The following is a 19276-nucleotide window of genomic DNA, read 5'->3' as shown; positions in this document are numbered from 1 at the left end:
TATGCTCTTTTGATTTATTATTTATTTTAATTTAACATGAATTGTCAGATGTAGAAGCGAGTTTGACATCCTTAATAGAATATTGATATTGTAGTTTGTATGTGTGTGTATATATTATTTGATTAAGAAAAAGACCATTATTAGTAAGAATTTTGAAAGGAGAATTCTTAATTTATAAAAATTGACAATTTTATAAGATGTAACGTAAAATATGAAGGTTATTTTTTAATTATTTATAATGTATGTACCATATAAAACTCTAAATAATACAAATAAGCTACTTCATAGTGAAACTATATATTATCATCGTTATATTTTATTTTGATTATCGAAACTTTAAAAAATTAACAAAAATATAAACATTAAAATTTTAAAAATAATTATTTTACTTTAAAACTCATCAAAATAAATTAAACTCTTTATTGATTTTTGTATAGGTTATTTTTTGTTACTATCCTGCATTGTTTTTACTACCTTAATTAGTTTTTTACTATTAAAACACAATCTATATTAGCAACACATGATATATTACATTGCAGATAATAAGTGTATATTTTCACTTAAAACGATATAATATTTTATTAAAAATTAAAAAAATTAGACACCTGTCCATAATTCTCCATGAAAATATGAACTAGATGTTACCCAATCAATATTCCATAGTAATAGTTTCTAGTACAAACATTTGTCTGCTGTCATTATCACATAACCTAGATGAATCATTTATTTATAATGCCTATATAGTTCTTTGAGAGTTAATTAGAAATCGATCAACTCTGTGCTATAAGGGTTTTTTTTTATCTAGATCTACAGTTTAAGCACAATTACAACATACTAGTATCATTAATTCTAACAAACCCAAATATTGAATTCATACTCTTGTCGCTATAGATTGACACATTAACATAACGAGATTAACTAACCTCGATTTGTAATATTTTTAAAGTAATTTCAACTTTTATTTTAAATATATTCCAATCAAGTCAACCATGTAATATTTTTAACAAGTCATTAAGGCACATGTCTAGTGTGATAGTTAAGAATTCATAACTTCTTCTATTATAAATGTTACTATTGTTAGTGTTGGCAATAATATTACTATAAAAACATAACATTTCTAAATTATCAAACATTCAATTAAATAATATGACCAAATACAATTATTTTTTATTACTATATTGAGATCGATCAAAGTGCACCAATTATCAATAAATCATAAATTGACTGGCAAACACTTATATTTATCAAATTAAGTGGTGAACACCTATATTCATCAAATTCTAGCACCATAACAAAATTATCAAACAAATTCAGGTATTTCATAGTTAATATTATTATTTCATACAAAATTCAATGTAATCCATAATTCAATGTAATCCATAATTCAACATGAATAATTACTAACTATCACATTACATAATATTTTTCAAAATAAACAATAACAAAAAAAAAAAAATTGATTATTTCACAAAATAATCAAACTATCAACTAAAAATATATCTAATTAACCTTATTTTTAATCTCACCTAGATCGACACTAACATTTCAAATACATAATTTTATTAATTTATAATCAACAACAACCTAAAATAACTTATAATTAAACAAAATAGTGTAATTATATATATTTTATAACTTCAATTACACCTAATTGACCAAATTTACAATTTAAAATCATAACATTCAATAAAATCAAGTTAACACTAATTAAACATAAATTACATCAAATTAATTAAAAAAAAATATTTAATATACCTCTGTGATTGAGATGCGAGTAGCGAGGGTGATCAAGCAGTGGCTGATCTGGTTGGAAAATCCAACACTGCTATTGAAAGAAAGAAAAAGCTTGGCTAACACAGTTTTTGCCAAAGACAAAAAGAGAAAGATGAGTGTTTCAGAGAGAGAATAGTGTTTTAAGACTGCTAGGGGGAGTTTTTGGCAATGGAGAGAGATATATTAGCCAGTGGTGAGAGGGGTGAAAGGGGAGGAGCAGGGGAGGAAAAGAGAGAGAGAAAAAAGATGTCTGATTTTTAAATTAGAAACAAGTTGCAAATGACATCTTGCGATTTGCTTAAGTATGCTAGTTTGCAAAATATTTTTTCAATTTATTACTCTATTGATCCTTTTATCATGTTAAAAAACAAGAAAAAATTCTGGTTGGTTTTGTGATGATAATTATTTTTTAAAATATTTTTAATTTGAGATTAAATTAAAATAATAAATATATATATATATTTTTTTAATATTAACACATCAAAAAAATTTAAAAGATAAAAAAATTTAAAATTTTTAAAATCAAAACATGTCATGATACTGAATAGGGCTTAAGATGTTTGGTAAACCTTGTTTTTGAAATTTTTTACTTGCTTAATTTTGTTTCGTGTTATTGAATTGTTTTGATAAGTTGATATCAAGAATAAATTTTAAAATTTTTAAAAATATATTATTTTAATATATTTATTGAATTGTTTTGATAAGATGATATCAAGAATAAATTTTAAAATTTTTAAAAATATATTATTTTAATATATTTTTAAATAAAAATATTTTTAAAAACAATATTTATTATTATTTTAAACCAATTTTTAGAGTTTGTTTGAAAACAAGCTCGTTACGCATTCTTAAAATTTTTGATTTTTTTAAAATAATATATATATATATATATATATAAATTTTAACTTGCTACTGTTAAAAATAAAATTTAAATATACTTTTAATAAAAACATATTTTTTAAAACAACTTTTAATAAATTACCAAACACGCTTTAAGAAGCCCCGAAACCGGCTCTTCTCCTAAAACCCTCTCTTCCCCTTATGTTTTCTTGAACTGTATTCACGTTTTGCAGTTACAGGCGATGAAAAGATCAGTGTATTCACACACAAAAAGCTGTTTTGCCTTTCCAAATTACCTTCTTCACCCCAAGCTATCCTCTTCAGTTTCCGATGTAGAAGCCCAGTTGAGAAGTCTTTGTGCCAAACCCGATAACTTTCATCCAAATGAGGCAGTTTCTCTGTTTCACAAAGCAGTCGACTCAAGTCCATTGCTTTCTCAGTCAGCTTGCAATTCTCTGATGGAATCCCTGGTAAAGTCCAAACACCATGAACTGGCCTTTTCTGTTTATAGTAGAATGACTCATGTGGGGATTTTGCCAAGTTTTATATCATTGAGTGGTTTAATTGATAGTTTTGTGTTTGCCAAGAAGCCCCAGTTAGCTTTAGGGGTTTTGGGATTGATATTTAAGCGTGGTTTTATCGTTGGAGTGTATAATATTAATGTAATATTGAAGGGTTTGTGTAGAAATAAAGAGGTTTACGGAGCATTGGATTTGTTTAATAGAATGAAAAGGATTAATATTTTGCCTGATACTGTTAGTTATAATACGATTATAAACGGACTTTGTAAGGAGAAAAGACTGGAAAAGGCTGTCGACTTGTTAGTTGAAATGGAGGGGTCAAATTGTGAACCGAATTCCTTTACTTATTGTATTTTGATGGATGGTCTTTGTAAGGAGGGTAGAGTAGAGGAGGCAATGCGTTTGTTGGGGGAGATGAAGAGAAAGGAATTGGAGGTGGATGTCGTTGTTTATTCTACGCTTATAAGTGGTTTCTGTAGTCAAGGATGTTTAGACAGAGGGAAGGCATTGTTCGATGAGATGTTGGAAAGGGGTATCTCTCCAAATGTAGTTGTTTATAGTTGTTTGATAAATGGTTTTTGTAAGAAGGGGCTTTGGAGAGAAGCCACTGCTGTGTTACATGCTATGACCGAAAGGGGGATTCAGCCTGATGTTTATACCTATACGTGTATGATTGGTGGGCTTTGTAAGGATGGGAGGGCTAGGAAGGCTTTGGATTTGTTTGATTTAATGACAGAAAAAGGTGAAGAGCCTAGTACCGTGACATATAATGTTCTAATCAATGGACTATGCAAGGAAGGCTGCATTGGAGATGCTTTTAAAATCTTTGAAACAATGTTGGAGAAGAGGAAGAGACCGGAGGTGGTTTCTTATAATACCCTAATAATGGGACTTTGCAATAATGGAAAGCTTGACGAGGCAATGAAACTTTTTAGTTCTCTCTTGGAGGATGGGAATTATGTTGAGCCAGATGTAATCACATTCAACACTGTGATTCAAGGGCTGTGCAAGGAAGGACGTCTTGACAAGGCTGTGGAGATTTATGATACAATGACTGAGAGGGGGGGCTTAGGTAATCTGTTTACTTGTCATATTTTAATTGGAGAATATATAAAAGCAGGGATTATTGACAAGGCCATGGAACTTTGGAAACGTGTACACAAATTGGGGCTTGTTCCGAGTTCAACCACTTACAGTGTCATGATTGATGGATTTTGTAAAATGCACATGCTTAATTTTGCAAAAGGACTATTTAGTAGAATCAAAATTTCTGGGCTTAGCCCTACATTGTTTGATTATAATACATTGATGGCATCCTTGTGCAAGGAGAGTAGCTTGGAGCAAGCGAGAAGATTGTTTCAAGAAATGAAAGAATCAAACTGTGAACCTGATACCATTTCTTTCAATATAATGATTGACGGGACTCTGAAAGCAGGGGATATTCAATCTGCCAAAGAATTACTCAACGACATGCAGCAGATGGGTCTGACTCCAGATGCTTATACTTACTCCTCATTCATAAACAGGTTGTCAAAACTTGGACAAATGGAAGAGGCAAAAGGTGCTTTTGACAGCATGATTGCCTCTGGCATTACACCAGACAACCATGTATATGATTCCTTAATAAAAGGCTTTGGTTTGAATGATGAGATAGAAGAAGTCATAAACCTCCTTCGTCAAATGGCAGATATGGGTGTCATTCTTGACTTGGAAATAACCAATTCCATCCTGACATTTCTCTGTAATAGCGCAGAGCATTTTCATGTAATGGAGCTTTTGCCAAATTTTTCCTCAGAAAGCTCAGAAGGGACAAGCATCTCTTGTGACGAGTTATTGATGAAAATACAGAAGTTTAACCCAAAACTCCAAATATCCGCTGCTTGATATTTTTTCATCTCTAGGTGATCACTGTTTCTACAATCCAGTCACAGGATACTTGTATGTAAAGCTTAGAATTCTTTTGTTGTGTGCTTCATCCACTTTTGTTATGAACCTCTTCCCCGAGGATTCTATAAGACACGCTTCATAGTTAAGCACCGAGGAGTGTTTTTCCATTTTCTTTTCTTTTTGTTTGGTAAGGATGAAACTCTAAGGCTTCATAGAAAGTCAGATCTTATTAGCTTCGTTAACAGGTCAGTCCCTGTAGCGTTCTGGTTTCTTTTTATTGCCCCATATTTGCTGACCCCCTTTCCCTTGTACAATTCATGATACATTACAACATGTTCTTATCATTATTTACCTCCACCATGAATTTCTCACTTCCATGCCTGTTTCTTCATCAGCAAAGCAAGTTTTTTTCTAAAAGAAAAGCTTAATGCAAAAATAAGAAACCAGAGTGGTTGTATTTGGAAGTTATTTGGAGTGACTATTGATTGCACCAATGAATTAAGCCACTGAATTAATGCTGTGGGTATGGTCTGTTCATTACTGGAATCGAAGGTGGTGAAAATGGTTAAGAGGTGGAAGTAATTTTTGCAGTTACAGATGTGGGAGGAGTTGGGAGCTCCATCTCTCTCCTCATGTTTTTCTGCGTACAAGTCAAGTGGTATTTGGGAATAAATGTGGAAGTTAAGCGCTTGACTCTTTCTTTGGGAATAAATGTGGAAGTTAAGCGCTTGACTCTTTCTTTGGGAATAAGTGTGGAAGTTAAGCGCTTAACTTTTTTCCTTTTTAGTTTCGATTATTGCAGCTATAATTTGGTATTTGGTAGTTTTGTTAAGATTCTTGCAAATTAGAATGTGAATATTATGTGGACCAGGCGCAGATGATGGATATGTGAACAGCCAGGAGCAGCGTTGGCAAATGGATATACAGGAATCCCAGTCCTTGACGTGGTTTTGATGGTGGCGAACATGGCTGGGAGAGTATATGAAACAGGAGAAAAGGAAAGGTGGGAGAAGCTTTTGTAGGCAATATGATACTTCAAGGACACAGAAAAACTCAGAAAGTAGAACTCTGCTTGTTGATATCTTCGTCAGTTACAACAAAACTAGGTCAGTGAGGGTGCTGTTAAAACATTCTTTCCTCCCATGTAAAATTGCCTAGGAAAATTCATCTTGGCCAGAAAACCAGCTATAGACCTCATCTATTTGGTTTCTTTGCAACTTCGATCGATCAGTTTCCTCTTTATCAGCTGACAGAGCTTTTCCACCGGAAAATATGTGGTACTGTTGCTATTTAACCCGGGATACAACATCAAACCAGGATACCGGACAGCTTAGAGAGCTTGATGAACAAAACCGAGCATGAGTCCCGAGAAACACTAATATGGAGACACACGGTTCACGTGTAATGATAATAAAAATACAAAAAGGGACCAGTCGATTCCATGTTAATCGTCCGGGGAAGAGGCCAATCGTTTGATATATTCACGGACCAAAGAATCAAAATATTTGTTGTGGTTAGGAAGAAGTTGAAAGCGGTAGTTTTTTAAAGTATTTTGTATTTTAAAATATATTAAAATAATATTTTTTTATTTTTTAAAAATTATTTTTCATATCAATATTAAAATTATCTAAAAATATTAAAAAAATTAATTTAAAATAAAAATATAAAAAATATTTTTTTTTAAATTTTTTTCAAAAACATTTCTATAACACAATACCAAACTTAATCCCCCGCCGCTAACGACTACGGGAAAAAACTGAAATCCTTGAGCCTCCCAAAAGGATAGGGCTTTTCCCTATTCTTTTTAGACTATAGACCAAAGGAAAATATTCAAAGATCATGCTGAGCAGATTAGTACATTTTTAGCTCTACTTTATCAGTAAGAAACTTCCTCGCTTTATCAATAAAATAACTTGCAGGTGATTGTTAGGTGTATTGGTATTGAGTTTCAACCAGTTTTTATTATTTTTTAAAAATATTTGCTTTAAATTAAAATTTTAAAATATTTTGATATTTTTATTATTTAAATGTGCTAATATAAAAAATAAAATAATATTGTTTTAATATATTTAAAAAAATATTTTAAAAGATAACAGCCATCACACTTTCAAATATTCTCTTAGTGTATTTTTGTTATTGTAATATAGTATACTATACAATTAAATACATTAAATAATTTTTTTTTATTTTAAAATCATTCAAAAACTTTTTAAAAAATATTGATTTGATATTTTTTTAATAAAAATTAATTTGATAAGCATATTGTAATATAAAAATAAACACTCTAGGAAAACAAAATCATGTAAGTTGAATTTCAGGCCAAGTAGTGAAAGAAAAATAAAAATTCAAGGTGTTCATCGGACGCAAATGTCCCAGAGCATATTTGTTATTCCGGTAACAATTATTTTGAATTCTTGACAGATATTATTTTGATTGCAACACACAGACGCAATTGTCTTTGCATGCTTGCCAATCCAACCAGCCACACGCGCACATGTGCGAGCGAATATATTGACCAACTGATTTATTTTTTATTAATTTATTGTGGATTCTATTGTTTGAATAATTTGACATTATATTTTATGTCAGAGAGAAATAAAAACAATGGATTTATCGGTGTCTTTGATTCGCAGAAGACACACTTTACAAGGATATTGACGTCAACAAGTGTCCCCTGGTTTTTTTAAAAACAAGCAAAGCGCCATCGCTTGCTTTCCAAACTTCGCCTGGCAATCCTTGTTGCAGCCATCTGGCTGGCAACCACCTCCGTGCAATGGTTTCTTGCGGTGGCATTCACCAACATTTGTTCATTGCATATATATATATATATATATATATATATAACACATAATAATGTTAATATTTTTAATTTACATATTCAACTAGCCTTGAACAGGGGCCCCATCCCTTCTCCGAGAAAAAAAGAAAGCTCTCTCTAGCCTTGAAACATCACGAAAACATCACAAGGAAAGCAACTCACAAGCCACAAAACAGACTACAAGCCCCTACAAAACGAAGCCAGAAACGATCTGGTTTTCGAAGAGGAAAGTGGTTCTTGAATTGTTTGTCGTCAAAAACGATCTGGTTTTATTCACCTGGGTTGTATGGATGGGTGCTATTACTTATTAGGGAAACCATTTGTTGCGTTGCTGGGAATTTATTTTTGAATTTAAAAACACACATAAAAAATAAGTTGAAATTAAAAAATCAATTTTTTTTATAAATACGGTCTACCGGAATGCTAAACAAGGCAAAATGGACGAAGCTTGTTCATTTTCTGTAAATATAGTGGTGCAGTAGTCTACCTGAGCATCTAGCGAGTGCTTGAAGCTGATGTGTCTAGTTAACGAAGTTTATGGCTGAGTTTTATGGTATGCAAAGGCGGTAGTCGCTAATCATAGTAAAAAGTCATGGCCTGTAATTTATGGTCAGGCTGCCTGAGATTTGGATGCATATCGTGTCCTGTTTTGTTTGTGTACGAGCCTGGTGTTTGAACATTTTCATTTTTTCTTCTGGGCCACCAGAGGTTGCTTCACTTTCGCTATCTGTTTTGCCATTTTGGTGGGTGGGTTTATCTTTTCATCACTCTGGCTCGGTCTCGAGGAGCAGTACAGGTTTTGAGAAAAGATGCTTCTGTAGAAGTGTGTTTGCTTAGCTTCTAGATCAGGCTTGAATCTGCTGCTTTAGGCATTTGTTGCTGTCCCTTTTCTGATGAATAATGTTTTTTGCACTGCTAAAAGATTTTGCAATTGATGTTTTGGTTTGAACTAGTTCATTAAATCCATATACCAAAGACAAAAATGACTGTGTGGCTGCTATAAATTAAAAATTCAAATTTTAATTAAAAAAACATGTTGAAATTCGCTCCAAACACCCCCAAACAAATGTGCTGATGTAACTAATGACAATTTTCTTATAGGTTTAGCATTTTTCATGAACATTAACTGCAGTTGCAAAGTGTTACTACTAAAAATTACAAGATGCCAGCCATCATTCAAGTATGCAGAGTAACTTGTGAAACAGACAGGATGCTCATTGCAATTTGCTAGAAATAGAGGTCCTTTTATATATAACTTTCCCAATGATTTGAATTTTCTGATGGATATGAGAAATTCTTCAGTTTAGACGAGGTTAAAATTACATGGATTGCCAAGCCTGCAGTTGTGAAACTAGTGAAAAAAGAGACAGAGAGTCATGCACATGCAGGCATTTGACTCTCCCAGCGCTTTGACAATACCTCTTCCTTCTGGATGTTTTCACAATCTTATTGGACAACATGATACATCTCAACAGATGTTCTATTATTCTTGAGCGAGCTACAAGTGGATGATCAGAAGCCAAAATTTTGTTTGGAATAATTCTCTCTCCTCTCTCTCTCTCCCCCCTGACGATTTGGTAGCTCAATTATTTCAAGGGCAAAAATATTCACACTGCCGTATTAATTTGCATTGATGTTTACAAGTATTTCGCATATCTTTCGTGCACATGCGATTTTTATTGATTTAGGATCTGTGTGTGTTCTTCAGCTATACAATGTCCTGCGCAAAGAAATATGGTATCATCGGCCAGACATGTTCTCTTTCAGGGACATGGTTATATATGATGCTCGCAAGAGACAAGTAGGTAGATGAAGCAGAGCAGGTCTGGCAAGATTTGAAGAGAGAGGAAGTTTTGTTAGATCAGCATACCCTTGGGGACATAAGGGCCTTCTTGGATAATGGATTGCCCTCAGATCGAGGCGATGGACATATACGAGGAAACGAGACAATCGCCTGCCGACCCACCAATATCTTTGCCTTTTCATGTGATCTTGAAAGGGATGATTCCATTCCCAGAACTAAGAGATCAGGTAAAAGACGACTTCCTGAAGCTTTTTCCTGGCATGATTGTGTATAACCTAGCCGAAGACTTGTTTGAAAATCAAGATAGTGAAGATGACTAAGGACGGAGTGATCCAGCTCTATGATCTGCTTCACAAGGAATGGTGACTTAATCATCTGCAACAGCTAGAAAAGGTGGATGCCTAGATCGAGAATTGTAGATGAATTAATCATGGCAGAACTCGTTCAAGTTTCTTTTACAGCCATTGGTTGCCCTTCAAGTTAATTTAGAGGGTGTTTCATGCGGTGGTTGAGCTGTAATTTTATAAAATTTTAATTATTTTTTTAATTTTTTGAAAAGCAACATCGTTGGAAACACCCAACATTCACCCGCAGGTAATACCTCCTCCACCAGACTACGACAAATGTAGCTATTATATTTAATTATTTATTTATACCACTCTCTCCTTCCTTGGTGTTTCCCCCCTTTTCAAGTGATTGATTGGTTGATTGATTGGTTCTGTCTCTTTCTCCCCTCTTCAATTCTATTTGTAAAGATTCAGGTACAGTGAGGGACTTATTTTCTTTTTTTAGTTCGAATCTTACTATACATGTGTGTTATCTCCACAGTGTTTTATCTGTTCACTGAATTTATAGAATATTTAATAGGTCATAAAGATTAGTCATGATACGCGTAAGCTGACCCGAACATCTCACGTTAATAAAAAAAAAATTCATTTCAGAGAAGACAAACAAGACGATCACAGATCAGTGCGTCAATATCCGAGAACTTCGAACTCTCAACCGCCGGAGTAACCGTTACCGTCGTTTTTTAGCGGTGAAAGAGCGTTCCCTTTATTCCATTGAATCAAACGTGTCAAGGCATGATCAAGGAGAAAATCTGAAAAGGGACATTTATTGTTTTAGAAATTAATGAACAGTGCTGACATACATTGCATGTATGAGATCTAAATAAAATAAAATAATATTTTTATTTTCTCTGATTTTCATGTGCATGTGTTGTTTGTGATACAAGCCAATTATATGACTATAATTAGATACAACTCAAGTGCAAAACAACCGCCTACAAGCCAATTATTTTCTCCATGACTTCTATCGTTTTAAAAGGGTGCACAAGTATTTTTAAATATTTTTTTATTTAAAAATATATTAAAATAATATAGATATTTTTTTAAAAAATATATTTAATATCGTCAAATTAAAAAAAATCTTAAAATTTTACCCCAACGGCAAAACTACCCAATCCACACCAAACATGTGCTGAATCATTCTGGAATTGACCTCCGCTTTGTCATCGCAAACGATAAATGGCTCCCTCTTTCAATTATTATTTTTGTTAAATATTCTCCTCTCTTAAAAGCATCCTCTCTCGCTGAGCAATATATAAACACCAAACCTTTCTCATTTCCCCCATCTCTCTCTCCCTCCCTCCAAATTTTCGCTGCTGTCTTCTATTTCTCGACCCACAGAATCCTTATTTAAAATCATAATGACGTCATGTTTCCGGCGGTTAACAACGGGGCCCACGCCACCAAGCGGACCGGCACAATCAAGGAACCGAAGTACGGCAGATATTCTCTCTCTACCTCTAAAACGAATTTCCATAGACCAACAGCCAGGAATTGTCCTGAGATCATCAAGGCAGTACTCCAGATCATTCATGATCGAGGCAGTTGGACCAGGGGACCGATCGGGGGGTGGAAATGAAGCTGAAAAGGCGGGGCCATGCTCGTGCTTGGTGGGAGATCAGACTGTGGGAGGCGTGGTAGAGAGTATAGATCGGACGGTTGAGATTAATGGAAAGAGGACAATAAGCGGGAGTGATAGCAGGAGTAAGGAGGACCGAACGGTAGAGGTGGCGGTTGCAGCGGCGGTTACGGTAGTGTTGGGGGTAGGGAATCGGGTGCTGTATAAGCTGGCTCTACTTCCTCTCAAGCATTACCCCTTCTTTCTAGCTCAGCTCGCTACTTTCGGGTAATTGATTTTTTTTCTGCTAACTGTCTATTTATTCCATTTTTTTTTTCATTTTCAGTGCCGAGTCTTCAAATACTTTCTTTTATAATTTTTTTCAATAATAATGCACGTCCAGATTGCATATTTAGCAAAATAAAAAAGTATTTTTCTTAAATAGCACAAGAGAATTAATATTTGGAAGTGAAATAAACATTTAAGAAGCTGGGGGAATGGATCCGAAATTAAATTGGGGGCTTTTATAATTATTACAAGTGTCACAGACTGAGTCCCAGTCGTAATGTCTTACACATGTACACTTGTCCTTTACCACTGAGCAATAAGACGACAAGTTCAATTCAATATTTTGCTTCATTTGCGTGTGGTTTCTGTCTATGTATTTTGACCCTTTTTCACCGACCCTTCATTTTTTTTACTATCCTTTTCCTTGGATAGATAACCTCAAATTATTGTGTGGTTCCAGAATTCAATTACTTCATTTCAAGTCACTTTCGCAGGAAAAGGAATGAACTACGTTTTACTCTTGGTTTTTTTAATAACTTCATGAATTTAAGAGCAAAACTTAGAATTAATAATTTACAAGACGTGTTCATGAATGTGGACCGTGGGGATAGCAACATCGTTATAGGACATTATAATTATTTTTGTTGACCATTTAGGGAGTGTTAATTTATGGGTGGGGCATTTGAATTTTCTCGCCGTATTTTTGAGGGGTGGGTTTGAAAGGGAAGGGAAGGGAGTACAACTTTCGAGACAACCAATCATATTGAGAGATTCGCTATGATAGTAATTTATTTTGATTATTTTACAAGCTGGGTGTTGTACACGGGATCACTTGCTGGATTTTATATTCAATTTGGACTTGTTTGAATAATTTTCATATTATCTTATAAATGTTGTCAAAGCTGTATTTTAAAGTATTTTATTTTTGCATATATTTACTTTTATCAACAGCATATCATTGGTCATAAGCTAGCCTCCTTGATTTCTTTCATTAATAAAGTAAAAACTTAATAATAAAGGATATATTAGTAATTATGAAATTAAACTTCCCATCCCCCAACCAAACAAGAATGAAGTTCATAACCTTTTCTTTTACAAATAAGTTCACCACTTTCATTTTCCCTCATTTATATCTAATTAAGGGGACGGTTCATCTTCCATCTTTACCTTTCCTTATCCTTTCTTACCCTTCTCGCACGCAAACCAAACATAATGTACCAGCCTCCTCTTTTCGTCTTTTTCTTCCCACAATTTTTCTGACCATCGAGGCCTACTAATAAATAAGTCATAAATTTTCAAGGTTTTTTTGCTAATTTTCATTAATGGAGACTAGATCTTTCATATTTTTGACTCTTGTGTGCGATAATACTGGATGCCCAACCTTCTGAACCAAATAAGAATATTCCCGGTTGAAAGAATGATCGAGCTTTATAATAGTGTAAAAAGCTGTGCTACGTCAAAAATCTGAAGATGCTGGAGGCTTTATTTGTCTTCTGCACCTTTTGAATGTGGTCGTGACAATCATGCTTTAATGGAGAATTGGGAACTCTCTTCTCTTTCTGTGAAAATTATTGCTGCTTTATTATATAATAAATAATTAAAAAGAAAAAAGAAAACGAGACTTTAGGAATCTTGGAGATATTCTCAGAGCTGCAAAAAGAAAGAAAAAATGGGTTTGTGCACGTAATTGTGCCTTGTGGGTCCAATGCGAATGAGAGCCTTACATAATATTAGAAAACGTTTGTTCATCGCCACATAGATTTCCATGACAGAAAGAAAGCAAAAGCTATCATCATTCATCACCGGCAATTTCTTTCTTCTTCCACAGCTCCATTAGACGCCATCATGTCAAGGGGGCACTTTGACACCATTGGGTGGGCCATGTGATCTTCTAATTTCATAGTCTAATCCCGCTCCCTTAGCTTTTGGTTTGTGGTCCGGAAACAACTTTTGCATTTCACTTCATATTTGTCAAATTGCACTTGTGCCCTTCACTTCTTTGAAAGTCACGCTAACCCTCCTGACGGGACCCTTTTCTTTTGGGTTTTTTTTGGTCCTTTAACTAATGGGCTTGATAATTTCAGGGTCCCATTAAAATTTAGTGGTTTATTCAACCAAAAGGAAAACAGAAAAAAAGGAAGGGATTGATATTTGTTGGTTTATCAATTATCAACCACAATCATAACAAAAAAAAAAAAAGGAAAAAAGAAAGAAAACATTCCACATTCCATCATCAAACTTCATTGATACGTACCTTGGCAATTAGTAACCAAAACTATGGGGTTCTCACTGTTAAAATGTGGAGCATGCGTCTTCTTGTTTCCTAGAATTTTAGACATGGCGTAGAAATTAACGATTGATTGTGGATCCCTGGCTTAATTAGATAAATGTTTCAAGAATTTTGCATAGATGAGTGATAATTTACTAAGAAATGTATGAGTTTGTCCATGAAGGTTTAAAGAAAAACATATTTCAGAATGTACAACGTGATTTTCTTAATTATTCCTGAAGTTCCTAATGCTAATAATGAAGCATTATTAATTATGATGTACATTTTCTCCCGTTTTGAATTTTTCCAATCTCCATTTCTTATGATTGATTCACAAATCAAAACTAAATTTAGGAGCTTTCAGTAAAGAAGTCAGGAGCATTTAGATGTAATTAATGACATTGCTCTCAGGGGTGATTAAATTTTTTGTGCCTCCAAAAATTCAGGATGAACTCAAATGGATCTTATTTTGTTCAATATTTTTCTTTTTCCTTTTTCTTTCAGATATGTTATTGTATACTTCACCATCTTGCATATTCGGCACCGTGCCGGCATCGTTACAGATGAGATGCTTTCTATGCCAAAAGCTCCGTATATTCTTGTTGGACTCTTAGAAGCTCTTGGAGCTGCAACTGGAATGGCAGCTGGAGGTATTATGTCTCATTATTATCTGATGATTTTTCACCTCATTGTGATACTGTGATGCTTCCAATATAAATTTTATGGTTTAAATTTGAATTTTTCTATAAAATTTGTCCTCCTAAACTGTGGCGCGGCATCCCTCATAAAAAAATTGATGTACTAGTAGACAACAATGACAACTAAGCCTCAGTCCCAAATTAGCCGGGGTTAGCTATATAGATCCTTTTATGCTATTCAGCTGAATCACTAATCTGCACCTACTAGCATACCATTTTGATTTTTGTAATTTCAGACCTGTTTTAGCCTAATTCTTACACTTTGTTCATTTAAAGGAATCAGCGAATGCACACTGCATATTTGAAATAATACAAGTATAACACCCTATTCCACAAGCAAGATATTGTTCGCTTTGGCTCTTGGGCCTTACAGACTTGTTCTTGGCGGCCATGTATGGTCCCAAAACGTGTTCAATTAGTTACAATACACCTCCTTTAAGGAGTCTAATAACCCCGTTGGCACCATCGAACAGCCAGTGAGCCAGGGTTTAATACTAAATATAACACCCCACCCCACTAACAAGATATTGTCCGTTTTGGCCCATGGGCCTCACAGATTTGTTCTTAGCAGCCGCGCATGACCTCAAAAAGTGTTTGACTAGTCAAGGTAAGCATGCTCATCTAAAACCCTCTCTCAAATCTTCACCCGCCGTTCAGCTGAATCACTAATCTGCACCTACTAGCATACCATTTTGATTTTTGTAATTTCAGACCTGTTTTAGCCTAATTCTTACACTTTGTTCATTTAAAGGAATCAGCGAATGCACACTGCATATTTAAAATAATACAAGTATAACACCCCATTCCACAAGCAAGATATTGTTCGCTTTGGCTCTTGGGCCTTACGGACTTGTTCTTGGCGGCCATGTATGGTCCCAAAACGTGTTCAATTAGTTACAATACACCTCCTTTAAGGAGTCTAATAACCCCGTTGGCACCATCGAACAGCCAGTGAGCCAGGGTTTAATACTAAATATAACACCCCACCCCACTAACAAGATATTGTCCGTTTTGGCCCATGGGCCTCACAGATTTGTTCTTAGCAGCCGTGCATGACCTTAAAAAGTATTTGACTAGTCAAGGTGAGCATGCTCATCTAAAGCCCTCCCTCAAATCTTCACCCGCCAAACTATAAAAATATATTGAAAAAACCTGCATATATAAAAATTTTAATAAAAATAAAAATATTTGATTCGTGACAAAAAACGGATCATATAAATAGTATTTTATTATAGGTTTTAGAAAATTCTCTGTTTATTAACACAATGAATTGTTAATTGTCTTTTTATTTTTTATTTTTATATTCAAAACAATTGCAGAACTTATATGATAAAATTGTTTTTTCTATATGATCCAATAATCATATGTAAATTAATTAGGAAGAACTTAGTTAGTTTACTTTTTTTATAGTAAAATTAGATTATTATCCTTGTGAAAAAAAAAAGCCTTTAAGTCCAAGTGTATTTTTATCATTTTATTTTCTTTGTTTAAGTCCAAGGGTATTTTTATCATTTTATTTTCTTTGTATCATAAAATGACATAAATACCCTTAAAAGTTGCAAAATACTAAACTTGCATCAAAGGGGTTTTTTAGTCTTTTTATATTTATATACAATGAAATGATAAGTTTAACCTTGATTTCCAAAATCATTGGTTTGCAAGGTGTTTTTATCTTTTTCATAAGTTTTTTTTTGGTAGTATTCAAATGCATTTAAGGGTTGTTTAGTAATTTAATATTTTAAGATATTATTAAATAAATAAAAGATACAATGCGTGATCGTCATCCATGCCATTCTAGAAGCGAGTGGAGAAGCATCCCATGGCAAAAAAAAAAATCTAGTTAATTATTGTGTCATCCAACATGTCTGGTGGTGGCATAGTGGGATGACACATGTGGTCTAATTTATAGCGGTTTAACGATGATGAATTTATTTTTTCCTCCCATTATATTCTCTCTCTTAGACCTTGGTATTCACGCCTAGCCTTAAAAAATTCAATTATATCGTCTAGTTTGTATTTCTTTCAAATTCACTACTCGTTCTTTTGATTTTTATTAGTTTTGATTTTAATGATTTTTGAAGTTTATTGTTTTATATAACTTTCACCCTCAACAATTTATTTCATTTAATTTTTATATCCAATTTGTTCATCATTTTTTTATTGTTTTTTTTTTTTTTTTTTGCTGGGAGGGGGGGCGGGGGGTTGTAAAATTTCAACATGGCATCAATGTTTTCAAACTCAATTTCATTTTCAGTAATGGCAACAGAAAACTGATTCAGTTGCTATCTTAAGAAGAGATGATCATTATCATAGGTGATTAGAAGCTGCCAAATTATCTTGTAAGCATGGAAATGAAATTGGATAAGTAACTACTTCTGCCTCTTTTAGTACCTTGTCTTTTAGATCTTGATGTTATATAAAGACAATGTTGTTCCATCAATTGCAGGGGGGTTCTGTAGATCTGTTTGTAATAAACTCCTATGGATCTGCTTTCCAAGTAGGTACTCAGCTATGATTTAAAATCCTCAGTTCTTGCTATCACTTAAACAGTTGTCTTTTGATTGCAGCATGAGTGTAAGTCTAAATTTTTTGTGTCTACATGTTCTGTAGGCACTGTTTGTATGCCTTCTTCTACCATTTATGTCGAAATTATGGGGTATACCATTTAGTCAGCTTCCAAACTATCTTAAAGACGGGGCAGTTTGCTTTCTAAACATTGGCAGTTTATCTAGTGGTAAGCTATGATTTATTAATACACCATCTTATAGATTAATTTTGTTTCAATGTTTGTCACAGCTAAAGTCAGTATAATGTGTCATAAACCTGGATAAATGGAACTTAATTGGATGCATTTAATCATGTTTGAGAGATTATTGAGAGGAATTAAAGCTGCATTGTATTATCTGTATCAAGAATTAGTTTCTTCATGTTCTATCTCAATTATAACATTGTTTTGAATGATTTGAACAATTGAGGTTACTTTACTGCCTTGGTTATTTATGTAAATGTATTTATTGAAACTATGATGTTTATCTGTGTGATGTATTTTAATTCTCTCTCTTATGTGATTGCCACTCAAGCAATTACTTTTTATATCTCGGGATTTGGTGTAGTATCGGGTAGAATGATGCAAAAGGGTCTGTACAGCTGACCCCAACTAGTTTAGGATTTAGGCTTTGTTGTTGTTGTATTAGAGGTGAAAATTTAAAATATAGTTAAACATGCATGTGAGGATAGAATGTAAATACAATTGTAAAAACTCGTTGAATTTATTTTATACATATTATAAAAGGCATCCTCTTAAATTTATGTTCATATAGCTGATGCTAAATGGTTAACTTATACATTGCAGACTTTTGCTTTCTGTTAATTGGAATGTGATATAATGCTACACCTCATCTCAATCTCTCACTTTCATGCATGGAAGGGCTCATTTCTACAGTTCCGTAACAAGCATAAGAGATTTATTTTTGTAAAATATAGAGAAGAGCATAGCATTGTGACATGAATGAAGTTTGAAATTGGGCAAGCTTTTATAATCTTCCTTTTTCGTAATGGTACAGTTATAGTCTAATGCTATGATGATGTAACATTTTATTTCTTTTAAACTTGGTTGTCCACAGGATGTGATGGTGCACCTCTGCTTCCTTTGTTGTTTGTGATTGTCAACATGGGGTTTAACATCTCATTACTGCATCTCCTCAAGATCTCTTCTGCTGTTGTGTCTTGCCTTGCTTCCACCTTTTCTGGTATTTTTCTCTCTGTTTTCTTTCCTAATCAGAGTAGCTGCAACTTTCAATAGCCTAATCCAAAAGTTTGCAAGCCTATTAGTCACCGAACCCAAGAAAAAGGACCATAGTTGCATTTGGATCCCATGTTAGATGTAATTTGATGGGATTATTGCCCTTTTTTTCTTTTGGAGAATTTGGAAGGGGCGACAAACTTTTCACATCAAAGCCCTCAGCTTGAGCCATTATGATATGCAGTGTGAATGGTTGGAAACTGTGCAACATGTGTTCCGTTAGCCAATCATACATCATTTTGGGCTTAATTGTTTTCCTCGAATGACCGAACGTGGCCATTAATGATACCACTTTCTGTTCTAGAAAAGTTATAGGATCGTTGAGGACCTGTTTGGTATTACCAACTGTTTTTGCTTTTCGAAAACAAAAAAACTGTTTCATATCTCATCACGAATCACTAGTTAGTCTATTAAAGGAAATGAACATCCACTTTTACTGTTCACAGGGACACTCTTTGTAAGGACTACGGATACCACCTATCTCCATATTGGTATGATATTATCCACTTTGGGCCTAAGCCCTCATGGATTTGCTCTTGAGTTATATCCAAAAAGCCTCATACCAATGGAGATATTTGTCCATCTTTATATACCCTTGATCCTCCCCATTTCTAACCAATGTGGGACTTTGGTCGCATACCCAACAATCCTTCCCTCGAACAAAGGACCAC

The 19276-nt window shown here is 33.8% G+C and overlaps 2 protein-coding genes across 2 annotated transcripts in view; both read left to right on the top strand.

Moving 5' to 3' along the window:
* Nucleotides 1–2810: 2810 nt before the first annotated feature.
* On the top strand, nucleotides 2811–6242 carry LOC105114301 (pentatricopeptide repeat-containing protein At4g28010-like). The gene is made up of 2 exons (XM_011010811.1): nucleotides 2811–5035; nucleotides 5893–6242. The coding sequence occupies exon 1, from the start codon at nucleotides 2856–2858 to the stop codon at nucleotides 5016–5018; it is 2163 nt and encodes a 720-aa protein (XP_011009113.1). The 5' UTR covers nucleotides 2811–2855; the 3' UTR covers nucleotides 5019–5035; nucleotides 5893–6242.
* A 4933-nt stretch (nucleotides 6243–11175) lies between these two features.
* The window catches only part of LOC105114312 (uncharacterized), a 9638-nt gene continuing 1537 nt past the window's right edge, over nucleotides 11176–19276 (top strand). Inside the window, exons 1-5 of the mRNA XM_011010827.1 lie at nucleotides 11176–11836; nucleotides 14610–14804; nucleotides 17213–17300; nucleotides 17414–17537; nucleotides 18427–18552. Coding sequence (XP_011009129.1) covers nucleotides 11352–11836; nucleotides 14610–14804; nucleotides 17213–17300; nucleotides 17414–17537; nucleotides 18427–18552 — 1018 coding nt within the window. The 5' untranslated portion in view covers nucleotides 11176–11351. The remainder of the gene's footprint in view (nucleotides 11837–14609; nucleotides 14805–17212; nucleotides 17301–17413; nucleotides 17538–18426; nucleotides 18553–19276) is intronic.

This window comes from Populus euphratica, unplaced genomic scaffold, assembly GCF_000495115.2.
Source record: "Populus euphratica unplaced genomic scaffold, PopEup_1.0 scaffold511.1, whole genome shotgun sequence".
NCBI lineage: Eukaryota > Viridiplantae > Streptophyta > Magnoliopsida > Malpighiales > Salicaceae > Populus > Populus euphratica.
The sequence above is the reverse complement of the archived record's forward strand: the minus strand, read 5'-3'. Positions and strand labels throughout refer to the sequence as shown.

What these genes read in the sequence shown, in the direction of transcription:
- LOC105114301 (XM_011010811.1), top strand. Translation starts at nt 2,856, where the DNA reads ATGAAAAGATCAGTGTATTCACACACAAAAAGCTGTTTTGCCTTTCCA.